This window comes from Cornus florida, unplaced genomic scaffold (assembly GCF_030987335.1).
Source record: "Cornus florida cultivar Cherokee Brave unplaced genomic scaffold, ASM3098733v1 CherokeeBrave_3.0.0_Hap2_Chr10, whole genome shotgun sequence".
NCBI lineage: Eukaryota > Viridiplantae > Streptophyta > Magnoliopsida > Cornales > Cornaceae > Cornus > Cornus florida.
The window spans coordinates 103,130,612-103,148,757 of NW_026775580.1; the positions used below are offsets into that span (position 1 = coordinate 103,130,612).

General features: G+C 32.2%; 1 protein-coding gene across 1 annotated transcript; it reads left to right on the forward strand.

Moving 5' to 3' along the window:
* Positions 1-11,797: 11,797 nt before the first annotated feature.
* On the forward strand, positions 11,798-13,822 carry LOC132278286 (mitochondrial metalloendopeptidase OMA1-like). Its single transcript, XM_059780087.1, has 3 exons — positions 11,798-12,400; positions 12,499-12,623; positions 13,588-13,822. Exons 1-3 carry the CDS (start codon positions 11,798-11,800, stop codon positions 13,820-13,822), a joined length of 963 nt encoding a protein of 320 aa, XP_059636070.1.
* The last annotated feature ends 4,324 nt before the right edge of the window (positions 13,823-18,146 follow it).

The following is an 18,146-nucleotide window of genomic DNA, read 5'->3' on the forward strand; positions in this document are numbered from 1 at the left end:
CATAGTTATTCCTATCTGCTTATTGTAATTATATAATTTCTTCCTTGAGAGTCCTTGTTTTCCTAACTATGCCCTAAATATTTAAATGATTTTTGTTTGCAAGTTTACACTCATTAGGGTAACACCTACAAGTTTTACACTATTCTTTCATGCTTCTTTCCTCTTCTTCTTCTTTGTTAATCTTTTTCGTTTTTAATTGTATTTTTTGGCAGGAAGGAATTGGAAGCAGATTACATTGGATTAATGTTAATGGTTTCAGCTGGTTATGACCCTCAAGCTGCACTAAAATATAGAGAGAGGTTTGACGATTCTGAAGACTGGTTATCATCTCACCCATCTAGCGAAAGGAGAGCTAGGTTGCTGAAGCAAGACAAAGTGATGGGAGAAGCATTGAATATATACAAGGAAGTGAGGTCTGGACAACGGGTCAAATGCTTTGTTTAATCCAAATTTTCAATAGAAAAAGGGAGAGTGCCACTTCATTCTGCTCCCTGTCAAACTCAAACCAAGTGATATTAGTACTTCATTTTTGTTAGATTTCTCTAATCCATAGGGAGAGCTCAACATTGAAATCTAGATTTTTTTTTTTTTTTTTTTTTTTTTTTTTTTTTCGTATTTCACATCTCACCGTCGTTTTTAGATGTAAAAAAGGAAGTGACTGGATTCTGCTACGCTTCCAGCAAAACTTTTACCTAGGTCTCATCTTTGTGAGGTTCAGAGTCTCTTAACCTACAGGAGTGTTTTTTGTACATTGTCAACAGAGGAAAAAAAAAAAGGAAAAGGGAGACATTGAAAAAGTGTACATCATCAATGTCAAATTTTCTGTAGCTTTGGCTTCTAATTCTGATTATCAGTCCTTGGTATCCAACACTTATATTTTGTCCTGTGATACCACTAGGAATGAGTAGGTCAGTATTGTCAACGAAGTGGTGTTGATGTATGTTTTTGATCAATATATAACTAATTTACATTTTTTTGTGGTGTACTTGCTCATCATGTTATTTAACACTTTGAAGTTCTCCTGCTTGAATCTTGGTAAGTCAGTGAATTTCCTTTTTAACATTGAGGAATGGTGGTCTCTCTGAGTGTGTAATATAAAAATGGAAGGCAGAGATTGTGAATATAGTTTCTTTGGCTAGAATCCAAGAGTTACCCCTCATTTGGCTGATCACATATACATCTTTTCATTTTCGTAGTGGAAGAAATTTCGTTATAAGTTATTAAATTACAAATAAGCTAACCTGTTTTTTCTTTTTCAATAATTTTCTCATGTGTGCAAAGCATATTATTCTTCAAAGATGCCAATCCTCACGACATACATATGCACTTGAATATACACACAAAACATAGGAAACAAAAAAAAAAATTATATTGATCAGCTTCTTCTTCTTCTTCTTTATTTTATTTTATTTATTTATTTATTTCCAACTGTTGTGTAAAAACAGAATTTTATTCCCAATTTTTTTATTTAATACTTATGTGGTGTTTGTATATACATGTTTGTGTGTTTATAATCAGTTAATTACCAAAAAATACAATATGCGTGTGTAAATGATCCTCCCGTGGGCCCTGCTTAGACTCTAATAAACAATAACAAAAGATAATCCATTGAAGAAAGAAACATCGTTCTTCTTTTTTCATTATTGAAGAATTATTGTATAGGTTTCGATATATTATTAAAGTTTAAGGGTTTCTTTTGCACGAATTCAATGCTTCTTCAGTTAAATCCTTGCTCAACTTTATGTTTCAATATTCACAAGACTGCGTCGAGTTCAAAAGGCAATTCCTTCGTGTTCAACTTCACGTTTTAATTACAAGAAGAAGACGGTGTATCCTCGTCTGGTTCTGAAGGCCATCGATCATAGGCGATCCCCTGTGCTATTATCTTCTGATAAATGCTTTTATGGACTCAAACATTCAAATTCGAGTCTTTTATTTGTTTGTCAAAGAAGATTTTACCATGCAGATCAATACGCTCTTCAGGCTGTTGACGATTGGATACCTAGAAGTTTTCAATTTTACAAATCTAGCATATCATGGCGGGAATGTCTTCGAATTTTAATAGTGTTTATCGTATTTAACATACTTTGTCTAGATTTGAGAGAGTTCCATACTCGAATCGAATTCATATGGTCATATCCTAGCTCCAACAAATTGGAAAGATGTATAGGAAGTCTTCAATGGATATATGTATTTGGAGAATAAACACCAAGGGTGAATACTTCCTCCAACACACCCACAAAGTGTTGAAGTACAGGCCATACTCAGAGACATAGTTAAAGGAATGCAGCACACTACTGGTTTAGTGCATAAACATGACTGCAGTGTTTCTGTGTATGGATCTGAAGCCACTTTACTTGTATCATAAAATTAGGGACTAGTCATTTGGAGGGATTGAATTGGGAAGTGATGGTGGTGGCCGGAATCTTTTGAGGCAAATTCTATGTACGTCCTGGACGGAAAGATTGTTGTTTATACACGGATTCTTGACCATCTAGTAACAGATAATGGGATAGCAACTCTTCTAGGACATGAGGTATATATGTATGTATAGGCCGAATGATAGTTGTTGAAATCATTCCACATTGGAGAGCTTTTATCATATTTGTTGTTGTTTTTTCTTCTTGTCAGGTTGGGCATGGTGTGCCAAGGCATAGGCATGTATCAGAAAGGTTGACGAGGGCAGTCTTGATTGGTGCCCTAACATGCCCTTTACTTCGTGTGCGCGCACTCCCATTTATATTAGACTAGCAGTTATGTACATAAGCCGGAGGTATACATACCATTTGGTTCTCATCCCTACTAGATAATTGAGATGTTATGTATGGTTTCATAGGCTATCATTTTGTACTTGCTCCAATTAACACAACTATCTATCTTCTTCTTCTTCTTCTTCTTCTTCTTCTTCTTCTTCTTTTTATTATTATTATTATTATTATTTTTTTATTGGATGAATTTTAATGGCTTCAGCTGGGTATTACCCTAAAGTTGCACCAATATTTTATGAGAGGCTTAATGATTCGGAGAAACGACAGCTAGGTTGGTAAACGAAAATGAAGTGATGAGACAAGCACTGGCAATAGACAAGGGTGAGGTCTGGACATGGGGCCAAGTGCTTTGTTTAATCCATTTTTTCAATAGCGCAAGGGAGAACGCATATTTTACTGCTACGTGAATGATTTCCTAGAAATAGAAAAATTGAAGAAATTGTATCATCAACGTAAAATTTTCTGTGGATTTGGCTTCTAATTCTGATTATCAGTCCTTGGTCTCCAACACTATTATTTTGTCCTGTGATACCACTAGGATGTGATAAACATGCAGGCTTGAGGTTAAGAACAGCCAATGAGTAGCTCAGTATTTGTCAACAAAGTAGTGTAATTTATGTTCTTGATAAATATGTAACTAATTATCAATTTTTGTGTGGTGAACTTGCTTAACACTTTGATTAACTATAGTCTATCGTTACGAAGAAGATAAGTAAATTTACATATCATCTATCCTATTTTATTTATTTATTTTTTTTCTTTTCAATAAATTCTCATGTGTAAAACAGTATTCTTTAAGAGACCAATCCTCACAATATATAAACAGTATTCTTTAAGAGACCAATCCTCACAATATATAAAAGAGCATAACAAAAGGTTTTTATTGGCCTGCTGTGTTTCTGTTTTTTCTTTTTTAATAAAAAATATTAAAAATTATCCAAAAACTGTTATGTAAGAACAGGATTAACAAAAAGAAAAGAAAATGAAAATGAATGATTTAATTGATTATTTGATGTGTAAAATGAATAAAATATTAAAAATTCTCATGTGTAAAATGAATGAAGAAAAGAAAAGAAAGCGATTGGGAGAATGCATGTTTTCCTGCTACATGAATGATTTCCTGCAAGAGTAGCATTGTGATTGTTCATTTCTCCAGAATTTCATCACTCTTTATTTAATTGATTATTTGATGTTACATAAGCTTGACATAAAATGTTTCATTTTTATATATATTTAATTGAATATAATATTACACTTTTAATTATTTTATAACATGTTCCTTCTCTTTTTGTTATTTTGGAAAGAAAAAAATATATATATAAGAAATTTACCAAGTGTCATGAAAAATACAGGAGCGGCTAGGGATACTAGAATACATTTGATAACAGAGTTCATTAATGCAGTTGCTTCTCTTTCTAGGATCTACTTCAGAAAATGCACCAACTCTGCTAGTATTATAAAGCATGTGATGTTGAGGATTTTGTTCTGGTTTTGTTTACTGTGTTTGGTAGGTTCACTCTAAATACTTAATAGATTCTTGTTTCAGTTCTGTAATATATAGTTATACTAGCACCCTGGACAACTAAACAAGATCTGGATAATTTACGACATTGTCCTTTTGCATATTATTCATGCAAATTACTAGTTTTGTCAAGAATTCACATAATATTTGGTAAAATGAAATAATGTGATTGTGAACCATTTAACAAAAGCATATGCTTTTATAATTTCTTCAACCTTTCACGCGCAACCTTTGCACCACTTGGATTAACTGCTGAACGTTATTAGTGTGCTGTGCAATCAGTGAAAGTTCCTTTTCAGTTCACCATATATTATTAAAGTGCACTAATGCTAATCTTGACGGCTTTCTACTTAATTTTTGTTAGCTTTCTCTAATCGACAGGGAGAACTCAACATTGAAATCTAGTTTTTTGATTTTTTGGTGGCGAGACAAGCAGTGAAGTGGGCAATTGATTGGGAATTGGAGGCAATTACCATTGAAGGCTACTGTCAATCTGTTTTGTGTCCTTCGATCTCAGTTATAAAGGAAGATATGGAGTTATTGTTGAATCAGCATCCCCAGTATTCTTTGAACTAGGCTGATTGAAAGGTTGCCCATATGCCGAGTCAATATGCTATGTCTAGGAAGGAGTGGACCATTTGGAATTGTATTTTTCCTTTTGATATTTTAAATTTGGCTGCTCTTGATTGTAATGTTGGTTGAATGTTTATCAATGAAATCGAGCTTCCTTGCTTTGAAAAAAAAAAAAAAAGGAAGTGACTGGTCTCATCTTTGCTATCTTTTTTTGTTTTTTAAATATATTCTCCCGGTGTGTAAAGCATTATTCTTCAAGAGAACAGTCCTCCAGCAAAACAATTAAGAGAGACAGAGAGACCAAGCACATACAAGAATTATACTAACATGCTGCTTGTTTCAGTTTTTTTTTTTTTGAAAAAAAAAAAATTCAATTCAATTTTCGAGAAATTGTAAAGTAAAAATAGATTTAACAAAAGAAAAGAAGAGAAAAATCAGAAAAATTACTTTTTATATCCCCTGATTTTTTTAATTTTATTTTATTATTATAATTTTTTAAATCTCTTTTCAGATAACAACGTATTTAATATTTATGCTAGTGTCTGTATTTGTATTTGTATGTTTTGTGTGCGTATAATTTAGTCAACTACCTTCCCAAAAAAATTTAGTTAACTGCCAAAAAGAAATTGTGTGCGGGGACCCAGCAGGCAGCAGCATCATGTTGATGAATTTCAATAATCCACGTTATGGGTTTTGTTCCATGAAATTAAAATCTTTTGTTCTGTTTCCTTCTTGCTTACCTTCCTTCTGGCTTTTGATCTAAAATGAGTTGATGGAATTATTATTTTTTCTGATTAAGTACTCACACATTTCATAAATGGTTAGGAGATATTATACAGTTATACTATTGGACTAATAACCTATTGGTAACAGCTGAAAATTTTATAAACCTACTTATTTTAGTTTATTTATTTAAAAATAAATAAAAATTAGGTACACAAATTTTTCTCAAAACACGGACTGGTATGTCATCTCCCTTTTTAATACTCGTAGAGGTTAAGGTCACACATACCATGAAAAAAATAAATAAATAAATAAAACAAAATATTATTAGGGTTAAAAAAGAAGAAAAAAAATAATCTAAAAACAGAATTAAGGGTTAAAAAACAGGTCAATTAAGAAAGAGCAATAATAAACAAATAAACAAAAAGTTATAAAGCAATCAACCACAATCTCTCAACTTGTTAGTCTCAACTCATAATCTTTATCTATTTATAAAATGTAAAATTCAAATCCTTTTTGACAAGGATTTAATTGCTTAAAACCAAATTAAATATAAAAACCTCCCAATTCCGTGGGTTTCCGTACCGAGAGTGATGAGCAACACAGGTTACAGTTGGTAGAGGGTTTCTTATTTATTGCAACAATAAGAAAAAGATTTATCCATTGAAGAACACTCGTTCTTTCTTTTTCATTATTGAAGAATTATTGTATAGAGTTTCTTTTACATGAATTCAATGCTTCTTAATCAGTTAAATCTTGGCTCAACTTTATGTTTCAATCACAAGACTCTTTCTGTTTCTCATTCTCATTCTCATGACCGTCGACTTCAGAAGCCAATAATTCCTTGCTCAACTTTAAGTTTTAATCACAAGAAAACGGTGTATCCGCGTCTGGTCCAAAAGGCTATGAATCATATTCGTAGAAGGTCTAACGTGTTATTATCACCTGTTACATGCTTTTATGGACCCGAACAGACAAATTGGCCTCCTCCATTTGATTTTGAAACAAAATTTAACCACCCAGATCCAGATTGGCCTTTTCCATCTGATTTTGGAACAAGATTTTCTGATTTTGAAACAAGATTTTACCACCCAGATCTTCAGGCTCTTGATAATATTTTTCCACGCAGACCAGACAAAAAAAAGAAATCTAAGGTGGAGAAACAAAAAAAGAGAATAAAAAACCTAAACCTAGCAGCATACCATGGCTGGGAATGGGGTGCCTATCATGCCTTCAAAGAATTATATATTTTTTAACCATATTTGTTTTACTGTTTGCCAGTTTGGAGAGGGTTCCATACTCGAAAAGAATCCGAATGGTCACACCGTCCCACATCATATTGGAAAGACTATGGAGGGAGGATCCGTACATCTTAGACCCAGAGATAATACTTCCTTCAACACACCCACAAAGTGTTCGAGTGCAGTCCATATTGAGAGACATAGTTCAAGGAATGCACACCGGTTTAGGGCTTAATCGTCACTGCTATGTTTCAAGTAATGGATCTGAAGACGCTTTACTTGTATCAAGAGAATACCGAAAGAGGCCAAAGGAAAGTATCATAAAGTTTGGGACTAGTCATTTGGAAGGATTGAATTGGGAAGTGATGCTGGTGGAATCTCATGTGGTAAATGCTGAGTACCACAATAACGGCAAGATTGTTGTTTATACAGGGATACTTGACTATTGCAATTCAGATATAGATATAGCAACTTTTCTAGCACATGAGGTATGTATGTATCATGTTTGGGTGTGATTTATTATTCGAATTCATAGTTGTTGAAATCATTCCACATTGTACATACATCTTTCTCATGTTCATGTTTTTGTTATCAGGTTGGGCATGGTGTGGCATGGCACGTATCAGAATATTTGGTGATTTATGCCCTTGTACGGCCTTTTTATTATGTGCCGAAACTCTCAATCATAGCAGACCGAGTATATAAGTACATATTGAGGAGGTATACCAGATCCCCTAATTGAGATGTGTTAATATGCTTAACGTTAATGTTATGTATACATTCATATGAATTATTTTGTACTTGGTCCAATTAACACAACTATTGTTAAGCAACTGAAATATCTTCTGGAAACAAGTTCGGTTAAATGCAAATGGATGCTTTCATGTTAATTTCTTGTATTATTTCCCCTTTTATGATAAAATGCACCAAAACTGTATTCCATCATGTAATTAATATTCCTAGTATTTCCATACATGGCTCGTGAACAAATTTTTGTTGCATGTAATTTACTTATTCAATAATTTCGCGCACATATTATAAATGTGAAAAATTCCCAATTTATTTACTAAATTATAATCTACGGAAAGTTGTACATGATGCTTCCAGTTGCATAATATGGTCTTAGTAATATAGAATTACTAAGACCAGGTCGCTAGTTTTAGGAGTAGTTTCAATCTTCCATGTGCTTTATAAACTAGTGTCGTACAAATTAATATGGATCTATATTTGTATGCTTAAAATTAGTTACTATTGGGTGTCAAAGTGACAGTGAGTAGATTGGAGGCTTCTATGATGTTTAGGCATTCTTGGATACTTAAATTAATTGTCAAAAACTACTCCCAAGTCCTAACTGCTTACTGCAAGTAAAAAATTCTTGAGAGTACTAATTTTCCTAACTATGATTCCTCTATGACAGATTGATTTACGGCACAAGTCAACACATAAACTAAATATTTAAATGATTTTTGTTTGCAAGTTAACACTAATTTGGGTAAACACCTACAAGTTCCACACTTTTCTGTCACTCTTCTTTCCTTTTCTTCATTTTTTTTTTATTTTTTTCTTATTTAGCGTGTGTGTGTATTTGGTAGGGGGGAATTGGAAGCAGATTACATTGGATTAATGTTAATGGCTTCAGCTGGGTATGACCCTCAAGTTGCACCATCCTTTTATGAGAGGATTTGTGATTATAAAGAGGATTTGTTCGAAACTCACCCATCTGGAGAAACGAGAGCTAGGTCGCTGCAACAAAACGAAGTGATGGGAGAAGCAATGGAAATATATAAGGGAGTGAGGTCTCGACACGAGGTGAAGTCCTTTGTTTAATCCAAATTTTCAATATCGAAAGGGAGAAGGCATATTTTCCTGCAACATGAATGATATCAGGCTAGAGCAGCATAGTCATTGTTTGTTATTGAGTTACTAATGGTAACACTGATAATGACTAGAAACAGAATCTTTCATTTTACCAAAATCTTTCATTTTATGTTATATATATATATTATTGTTAATAATATTACACTCTTTTAATTATTTTATAACATGTTCCTTTCCTTTTTGTTAATTTAGTATAAAATAAAAGATTTAAGAAATTTATTTAATGTCATGCATGAATACAAGACCTGCTAGAGATACTAGAATATACTTGCCAACAGAGTTCATTGCAGTTGGTTCTCTTTCTAGGATTTACTTGAGAAAATAAACCAACTCTGCTAGTAAAAAGCAAGTGATGTCGAGATTTTCTTCTGGTTTTGTTTATTGTGTTTGGTAGGTTCACTCTGACTACTTGATAGATCCTAATATCAGTTCTCTTCTATAGTTATAGTCACTCTAGAAAACTTAGCAAGATACGAATAATTTACCACAGTGTCCTTTTGCATATTATTCATACAAATTACTACCTTTTTCCAAGAATTCACAGAACATAGGCTAAAATGAAAATTGCATATTTAATTATCCAGGGATGCAGAATACTAGAAACTAAAATTGCTAATTAGAGCAGGTACCCGATGGATCAGCATATTTAATTATCCAGGGATGCTCCATGATCTTTTGTTCTCCACCATTTCTGGTGCTTGATAATCCAAAGTTCCACACACACCATGTGTGTCTCTTGCTTCTTGATTGTACAGAGCATCAAAAATCCGAAATCTTCAGTCCACCCTACAATTGCAATGTGAAATTAGCTTAATTTAGACACTAATTTTATGGTATTACTGACCTTAAAGATTACTGAGTTTGAATAATTGGAAATGTTAGTCTACACATTTCACAAAATAGAAACACCCAAACTTAAACTTGATAATAGAATTCAAAATCCAAACATAAGAAAATCAAATTAAAGCGCAAAATTATTTTTTTTTTCTTTAAATATATCCTTGTTTGATTAGATTTTTTTATTAAAAAATTCATAATAAATAGATAAATATTGGTTATATATGATATTGTTTTATAGAAAATAAAATAGGTAATTTGTGATAAAGTTTTATAGAAATAAGTAATTTGTGGTAGAATTTTATAGAAATTATTTTATTTTTTTTAAATATATTTTTGTCTAATAAATAGATAAGAGATAATTTGTGTTAGAATTCTATAGAAACTTTTTTAAAAATTCGTTTTACATCAACTAATAAATATTTTTTTTGGTAGAGTTTTATAGAAATTATTTTATTATCTTTAAATATATCATTGTCTAATTAGATATCCTTTTATAAAAAATTCATAATAAATAGATGAATATATGTTATATGTGATACAGTTTTATAGAAGATAAAATAAGTAATTTGTGGTAGAGTTTTATAGAAATTGGTAATTTGTTGTAAAGTTTTATAGAAATTATTAAATATATCCATGTCTAATTAGATATTCCTTTATTAAAAAAACTCATAATAAATACATAAATAGTAATTTGTGTTAGAGTTTTATAGAAACTTTTTAAAAATCTCTTTTTATATAAATTAATAAATATTTTTTTATATTAATAAATAAATATTGAAATATTGAAATTCTTTACACTTTTAATAATATAAGTATAGATATATATATATTAAAGTTTCATGGTGATTCAAACTTTAATTGTCAACGAAAAATATTAAGATGAAATCATAGGGAGTTGATAGGATTTTTGAATTTTATTTGTAAAAGAATAGAAAGATAGGCAAATTTTCAAATAGTTAATTACTTTATAGTTAAAAATAGGACCCATTATATTTGACACATAGACAACCACATAGACTCGGTGAAATAGTAGGTTTTTATTTATCGGGCTAAATAGCTCGGAGGGAATATATAAAGAAAATAAATACTTTAGTATCTCTAATTAGACAAGGAAATATATAAAAGGAAATATATACTCTTAGTATAGATAAATAAAATAGTCAATAATTATATTCATTGACTTGTTGAATATTATTCATTACTAAAATAAGTATTAGTGAATTGTAAAAAAAAATATATATATATTCTTGATTTTGAAATTATTTTTGGAGTTTGAAAATACACTTGTCAATAATTGAATTTCTGTTGAAAAGAATTACCTATTTATTATGAGTTATTATTATTTTAATTAATATAGTGTGTTTAAAAGAGTTTTTTTTTTTTGGTAAATGTGTTTAGAAGATTTCCATAAAACTCAAATTACTTTTTTATTATGAGTTTTGCAATAAAAGGAAATCTTTATTTTGATATTGTTTTAGGAGTTTGAAAATACACATATCAATAATTTAATTCCTATTAAAAATTTTAATTAATAATTATTATTTTTATATCTTTTTCTTTGTGTCAATTTTATGTTAATTAATTATTTCAGAGTTTTGTTAATTATGTTTTATAGAATAATTTTTTAATTTATTATTGTAAAGATTGTGTAAATTGTCATCGTTATTTAATCATGTAATTTGTTTATCTTAATTAATATATTAGTGTGATTATTTTAAGAAATTAATTTTAATTAACTATTTGAGAAAATAGATATTTAATTATTTTGTTGAATATTAATTTTAAATTAAATTTTACTAGTATATACAAAATTTTGAGCTTACATAGTTAAGTCGGGCAATTAAGTTATAGTATCATAAATTTGAGCTACATATTTGAGTTGAAAAAAATAAAATTCTTAAGCAGTTTTACTGTCAAATTTTAATACTAGTATACGACAGAGATTGTGAGAAAATGTTAATATACTCGAATTCAAAGAAAAGTAAAAAAATAATATAAGAAAAAGAGTTGAAATTCCAAAAGAGTTCAAGAGAGAGGGGGAATGGAACTTGACATAAAACTTAAATGAATTGAAATAAAGTAAAAAAGAATTAGGAGAGTCCTCACTTTATAAGAAGTGCAATTATGATATTAAAAATATAAAAAGAACTAAAGATGGTGTGAAATAAAAAGCTTTTGTTCTATTTTAAGCTTGCCTTAGGCAGGGAACTATTTTCAGTAACTACTATATATATATGTGTGTGTGAGTATCCATGTGTGTGCCCAATTCTGTTGGTTCCCAGACAGAGGTGTCTTGTTTAACAAGTCTTGCATGTGACACAGACGCATATATCAATCTGCATAGCATGAGCCCGAGCCCGAGCCTGAGCCTTTTTTGTCGTATTCGTATACAGAGAGTTCCATACTCGAAGCGAATCCGTATGTTCACAATCTCCGACGAATTGGAAAGATGGTATGCACAGCATTGCTGGGAGAATATGGGGAAGAAAAACAAAGACAGAATACTTGGTGCAACACACCCACACAGTGTTCGTGCGCAGTCCATATTGAGAAACATAGTTCAAGGAATGCACACTGGTTTAGAGCTTAAACGTGACTGCAGTGTTTCAGGGTATGGATCGGAAGGCACTTTACTTGTATCAAGGTTACACCAGGAGGAGAGCCAAACGAGGCCTAAGACATCTATCATAAAATTTGGGACTATGCATTTGGAAGGATTGAATTGGCAAGTGGTGGCGGTGGATTCTTCTGATAAAAATGCTGCGTACCTCTCCAACGGGAAGATTGTTATTTCTACTGGGTTGCTTGACATCCACAATTCAGATGCAGAGATAGCAGCCGTTCTAGGACATGAGGTATATATTATTCGAATTCTAGTTTAATTAGTTGTTGAAATCCTTCATTTACCATTATTGTACATCTTTCTCATGTTCATGTTTTGTTTTTAAATCAGGTTGGGCATGGTGTGGCATGCCATGAATCAGGATACTGCACGGCTTGTGGCCTAGTATGCCTGATATCTCGCATGCCGATACTCGCAATGATAGCAAAAGGAGTGCTTATGTACATATCACGGAGGTATACCGTTTTGGTTCTCATCCCCTAATTGTGATATGCTTAACATGCATTAGGTCAAATTATATTGGCAGCCCTCAAATTAGTTCAAATCCCACATGGACTTTTTGTTTTTAATATTTTATTTAAAATGATGTGAAATGTGGTCCTACTTTTTTAATGCAATATAATATCAGAAATGCAAAAATATAAAAATTTCCCTTAATGGGGCGAGGCCATTACTTTTCGGTGACTGAAATCCCAAACTGTTTGCTGCAATCTGTCACTTCGCCATTTCAGACCTCTCTTGTTTTGCTTGATGACGGAGTCGTCTCGTCGCCGTCCTCCATGTCTTCACCGACCAACTCTCTGGTCAGCACCCACCTCGCATCGTCTCCATACTCCTTTGATTCAAACTTCTTCTCACCAGCCGCGAAGAAAAAGTGAGATAAAAAGAGGACTCATGTTAGCAGCCACGTGTGCGCGTGTGGATTGGCTAGCTCTCTCTCTCTCTCTCTCTCTCTCTCTCTCTCTCTCTGAGAGAGGAGGAAGAGGAGGTGGTTTAAGTTTTGAGCATTTTGGTCTTTTAAAATGGTCCAAGAGGTAATTGTGTCATTTTATACATAAGGCAATTTTTTGTAAGTGAACATGAAGTCAAAAGGGAAATCAATCCTTCCACATTGGACGTCTTTTAGTGAATAGTACATCTTTCTCTTTTTTTTTTTTTTTTTTTTTTTTTTTTTTTTTTTTAAGATTGGCCATTTTATTATGTGCCGATACTCTCAATGATAGCAAAACGAATACATATGTAAATACTGCAGAGGTATACAATCCCCTAGTTAAGATGTGTTAATATGCTTAAATGTGTAATTATAGTGGGAGGTTACATACGGTATCAGCCTAGCCGAAAGTGTTCATTCTTCTTTCCTCTTCTCCAATTTTAATAAAATTTTTTCTTATTTAATTGATTTTTAATTTTTTTTGGTAGGCATGAATTGGAAGCGGATTACATTGGATTAATGTTAATGGCTTCAGCTGGTTATGACCCTGAAGTTGCACCAACATTTTATGAGATGCTTGATGATTCTGAAAAGAATTTGTTATCAACTCATCCATCCGGAGAGACGAGAGCTAGGTCGCTGAACAAAAATAAAGTGATGGGAGAAGCACTGGAAATATACAAGGGAGTGAGGTCTGGAAACAGGGTGAAGTGCTTTGTTTAATCCAAATTTTCGATAGCGATTGGGAGAATGCATGTTTTTTTTTTCCTGAGCAGCATAGTACGCGGTGAAGTAAATTTACACTAGGTTCTATTGTTTGTTTAGACGTAAAATATTTTTTAAAATTTTTTTTTTAATTTTTTGATATTTAATTGTCTGAAAAAAAAATTTTAAATTTAATAAAAATAATTTATCAATTAATTTTTGACAAGTTATTTTATATGTCTCGTTGGATGGACTCGAACTCAATATTAACATAGACCTTTATCAAATACCGACAAAAATAAAAATAAAATAATATTTTACCTTAAAAAAAAATATCTTCCCAAAAAAAAAAACGGAGCCTTAGCTTATATTTTCTTGGTGGAAGAAATTTCACTAAGTGAAGTAAATTTACAAATCAGCTATCTTTTTTTGTTTTTTTTTAAATATAGTCTCCCGGTGTGTAAAGCATTATTCTTCAAGAGAACAGTCCTCCAGCAAAAAATATAATAAAAAAAAATAAAGAGAGACAGAGAGACTAGTCCTTATAAAATATATATACACATATATATTCACATACATAATACAAGATTTTTTTTTTGAATTATTATAATTTTTTAAATCTCTTTTCAGATAACAATGTATTTAATATTTAAAGTTAATTATAATGACACTCTTGGTTTAGTCCATTGACAACCATTTGTAAGTTAGTCTGTTTTCTAATAATGACATCCCTGGTCAGATATGGATCTAAACATAGTCTAAAATAGAGTAAAATGTCTTATTTGCCCTCTAATAAAAATATTAAATTTTTATTTAAAATATCAACTATTTTAATTGACGAAACTACCCTTTAACAACTTTAATGAGAGTAATCGGAGCAAATCATCGTCTGGTTGGTGTTGAAAACAAGCAATAAGGTGCGTATGATTAGGAGATCGAGATCAATCAATGTCTCAGATTGCGCTAATTGTCGGCGCTGGAGGTTTCAGATCGTCATCGTCGAAGGGATGGCACTATGCAGTCAAATCGCCCCTTTTTGGCCCCAACCCATTGCCGGAATCACGCACTGTCGGAATGGGCCTCACGCACCCCCAACGTGGAGATTGCCGGCTATGGGGATGGTATCGGTGCTTTTCGGCTATGGGGATGACGACGGTGGTTGTGGGTAGGGATGGTGGTGGTGGTTATCGGCTATGGGGTGGCGGCGGTGGTTATTGGTAGGGATGGCGATGGTAGTTGTGTAGTGGGGTGGCGATGAAGACGTCGACAGATATTGTGGTGGTGTTGGTGGTTGTTCATCCTTAGGTATGTGTTCGCTGTTGGTGGTTGTGCGGCGGGATGGTGGTGGCGGGTTTTGTTGGGGAGATGTGGTGGTTTATTGGCCATATCTGATCTCCGGCGGCGGCGGCGGTAGCGACATGGTCCCTGCAATGCATTTTAGAGAGAAATTGCATGATAGAGAAGAGAAGACAGGCCCAGGATCCCTGACCTAGCGGGTATTTGTTTACGAAATTACTTGAATACCCATTTGTTTTTTTAAATAGAGAGATTGTATTGAGGCTATTTTTGTCCCAAAAAAACAGACGGGACGAAATATCTATCTATATATATATAGAAATGCATACATGTTTATTTAGGTTTGAGATTGAATGGAAGGTTAAAAAGGTAATTTTATATTTTAAATAAATTAATTTATAAGTTAAAAGGTAATAATGTCAATTCATTACGTGTCAATTGTGATAGGGGTATTTTTGTTAACTTTATCAAACTTGGGGGTGGTCATTATTCAAAAAGGGGTTAAGTGCAAAAAACTCACCTGATATATAGACTTTGTGCCGAACAAGTCCCTACTTTTTGAAAAAATGCATGCAAGTCCACAAAATTCAAAAAAGGTGCATAACCGATCCCTCTGACAACTTTTTACAAAAAGTAAAACTTAAAACCCCATTTTACCCTTTTGTTTCCCATTTTGCCCCTCACCATTTGTGTATAAAAGTCTCTCAGCATTGTGCATAAAAGGCCCCCAGCATCTAATCTCAATTTGCTCTCTCTCTATTACAAAGTAAAAGCTGGCTACAAGAAAAAAACTCAAGAAACCCAAATTTCATGACATCAGTGAGGAAAATCCACTCTTAAAGGAATTTGATTGTAGAACTATCCAATACTGGCTCCAAGAATTTCAAGACATTTACATCAAATATTGGAATGAAATTGTCAACAGTTCTGCATCCTTTGCAGCAAAATCATCATGTGGGATTAGCTTTAAGCAAAGTGTGTTGTTTAGAAAAATCTCGTTAGGCATTTTGATTGGATATTCTACTGGCATTAATGAAGATGGATGTGAGCTGCTGCTGCATTATGTTATGTGATACCTCCGGATTTCTAAATGCGTGTTGGCCAGGCCCACGCCCGAATACCCGAGGATATCAAAACAAATTGATAATAAATGAATACAGAGTACAAAAGAATAAAGAGGAATAAATAAAATGCTGACAAGAAACTAAAATGATAATCTAATAATAAACCTCAGAATATATTTCCATTAATTAATAAACTCTTCTGATACAACTGATCCTCCAAAATACAACTCAGGAATCCATACTGTGTGGACCCCTAGAAAATCCAAACTAAACAAATGACAGCAATAACTGTCTAAATCAGGAAACTGAATTATAAAGGAACTCCTATGTAGCATCGGAAGAATGAAGTAGACTGATCCCAACTCAGCACGAACAACCTCTACTCCTGACGAACACCTGAAAAATAATGGTGGGTCAGGCCCACAAATAAGTTCTACTCTACTACAGTCCAAGTAGAGATCCGATACATGTATACATCCTAGTCAATCCAACAGTAACTAGTAGTCCGTATATATATATATACACACTAAAGGAACCTCACTAGACTATAGGGTTGTCTCAACCTGAATAGTAGGCAACATGCAAAACGCACATATAGTGGACATGAGTACCTAGACCTACCAAGGTACACAACTACACTATATCTAGCTACACATCCCTGGCGATATACGTACCCTAACCACTGATTCTGAGACTCAAGCTCATATCATGGCACCATACTTATATATATATAATCTAGTAACCATCCTATCCAGTATAAATTTATCCTCCATAAGTCATTCAACTTGTTCAGCTGACCTGACTTGAATATAAGTAGGACTTAACATTTTAGTTAATCCATTCCCTTATATAATAAATTAATCCTCCATAAGTCATTTAACTTGTTCAGCTGACCTGACTTGAATATAAATAGGACTTAACATTTTAGTTAATCCATTCCCTTATATAAAATAGGTAGGACTTAACTGATAAGTTAATCCGTCCCTAGAATGCCACACAATTCAACAATTGATGTAACGATTAAGGAAATACATCAAACAATCCAGAAATAACTATGATACTATGATTTCAAGTTATCACAAAATAGGAATGACTTATTATTTATTTAAGTTTCATATATCATATGTCCTACATAAACTGAATCTTATACATATGATGATATTTTATCATACCGTCGAATAAACATTCTCCATATCCAATTCATCCTACACATTTAATCTCAATTGTTAAAACATATTAAAAGATTAAATTCATTCGTTTATTTAAAACATTCAAATAGCAAGCATAATTATGATTGAGTCTATTTAAATTTATTTAAACCCAAACCTAGTTCCTATTTAATGTTCAGAAATCCTAAGCATGTTTCTACGTTCCATCATTCCACAGATATGAAATATACATAATTCAAATATGTAAAAATTCCCACCGGAAATCAAATCAAAATCATGCATTTATCAATTCATAACACAAGAACAGATATGAACCAAATTCATAAAATCTATATTCTAATCCAATTAAACATGCATAATTATTTAATTTTATGTGTTTAATAAATCCTGAAATTTCCTAGGCATGTATAGAAACACGAATCAAAGGGAAAGAGATAGAAGAAGAACTTGCCTTAAACTTTCAGATTGAAAGTTAAACTTCTTCTTCCTTGATCTTCTCTCTAAAGGGTTTTCTCCTCCTTCCTTCCTCTTTCTCCTTCTCTCTCTAACTCTCTCTCTCTAGAATATATTACGTGATATATTTTCACTCCTTTTTCAACCTATAGTTGTGTATTTATAGGCTAAATAATAACCCTATTCCTTTTTCCAATCCAAGTCAACTTAATAAAGAAAAATAAAAAATGAAAATATTAAAAAGGTAACTTAAAATATGTTAAGTATATAATCTATGTATATCCTTATTAATTAAATAAAATATATACATTAGATTATTTATTAATACTAAAGTTACCATAATATTAAAAGGTAACTTAA

Excerpts from the sequence above, each read along its gene's own strand:
- LOC132278286 (XM_059780087.1), top strand. The coding sequence starts at position 11,798 with ATGTGTGTGCCCAATTCTGTTGGTTCCCAGACAGAGGTGTCTTGTTTA. Across the intron at positions 12,401-12,498 it reads CAGCCGTTCTAGGACATGAG|GTTGGGCATGGTGTGGCATG; the intron begins GTATATATTATT and ends TTTTTAAATCAG. Across the intron at positions 12,624-13,587 it reads CTTATGTACATATCACGGAG|GCATGAATTGGAAGCGGATT; the intron begins GTATACCGTTTT and ends TTTTTTTGGTAG.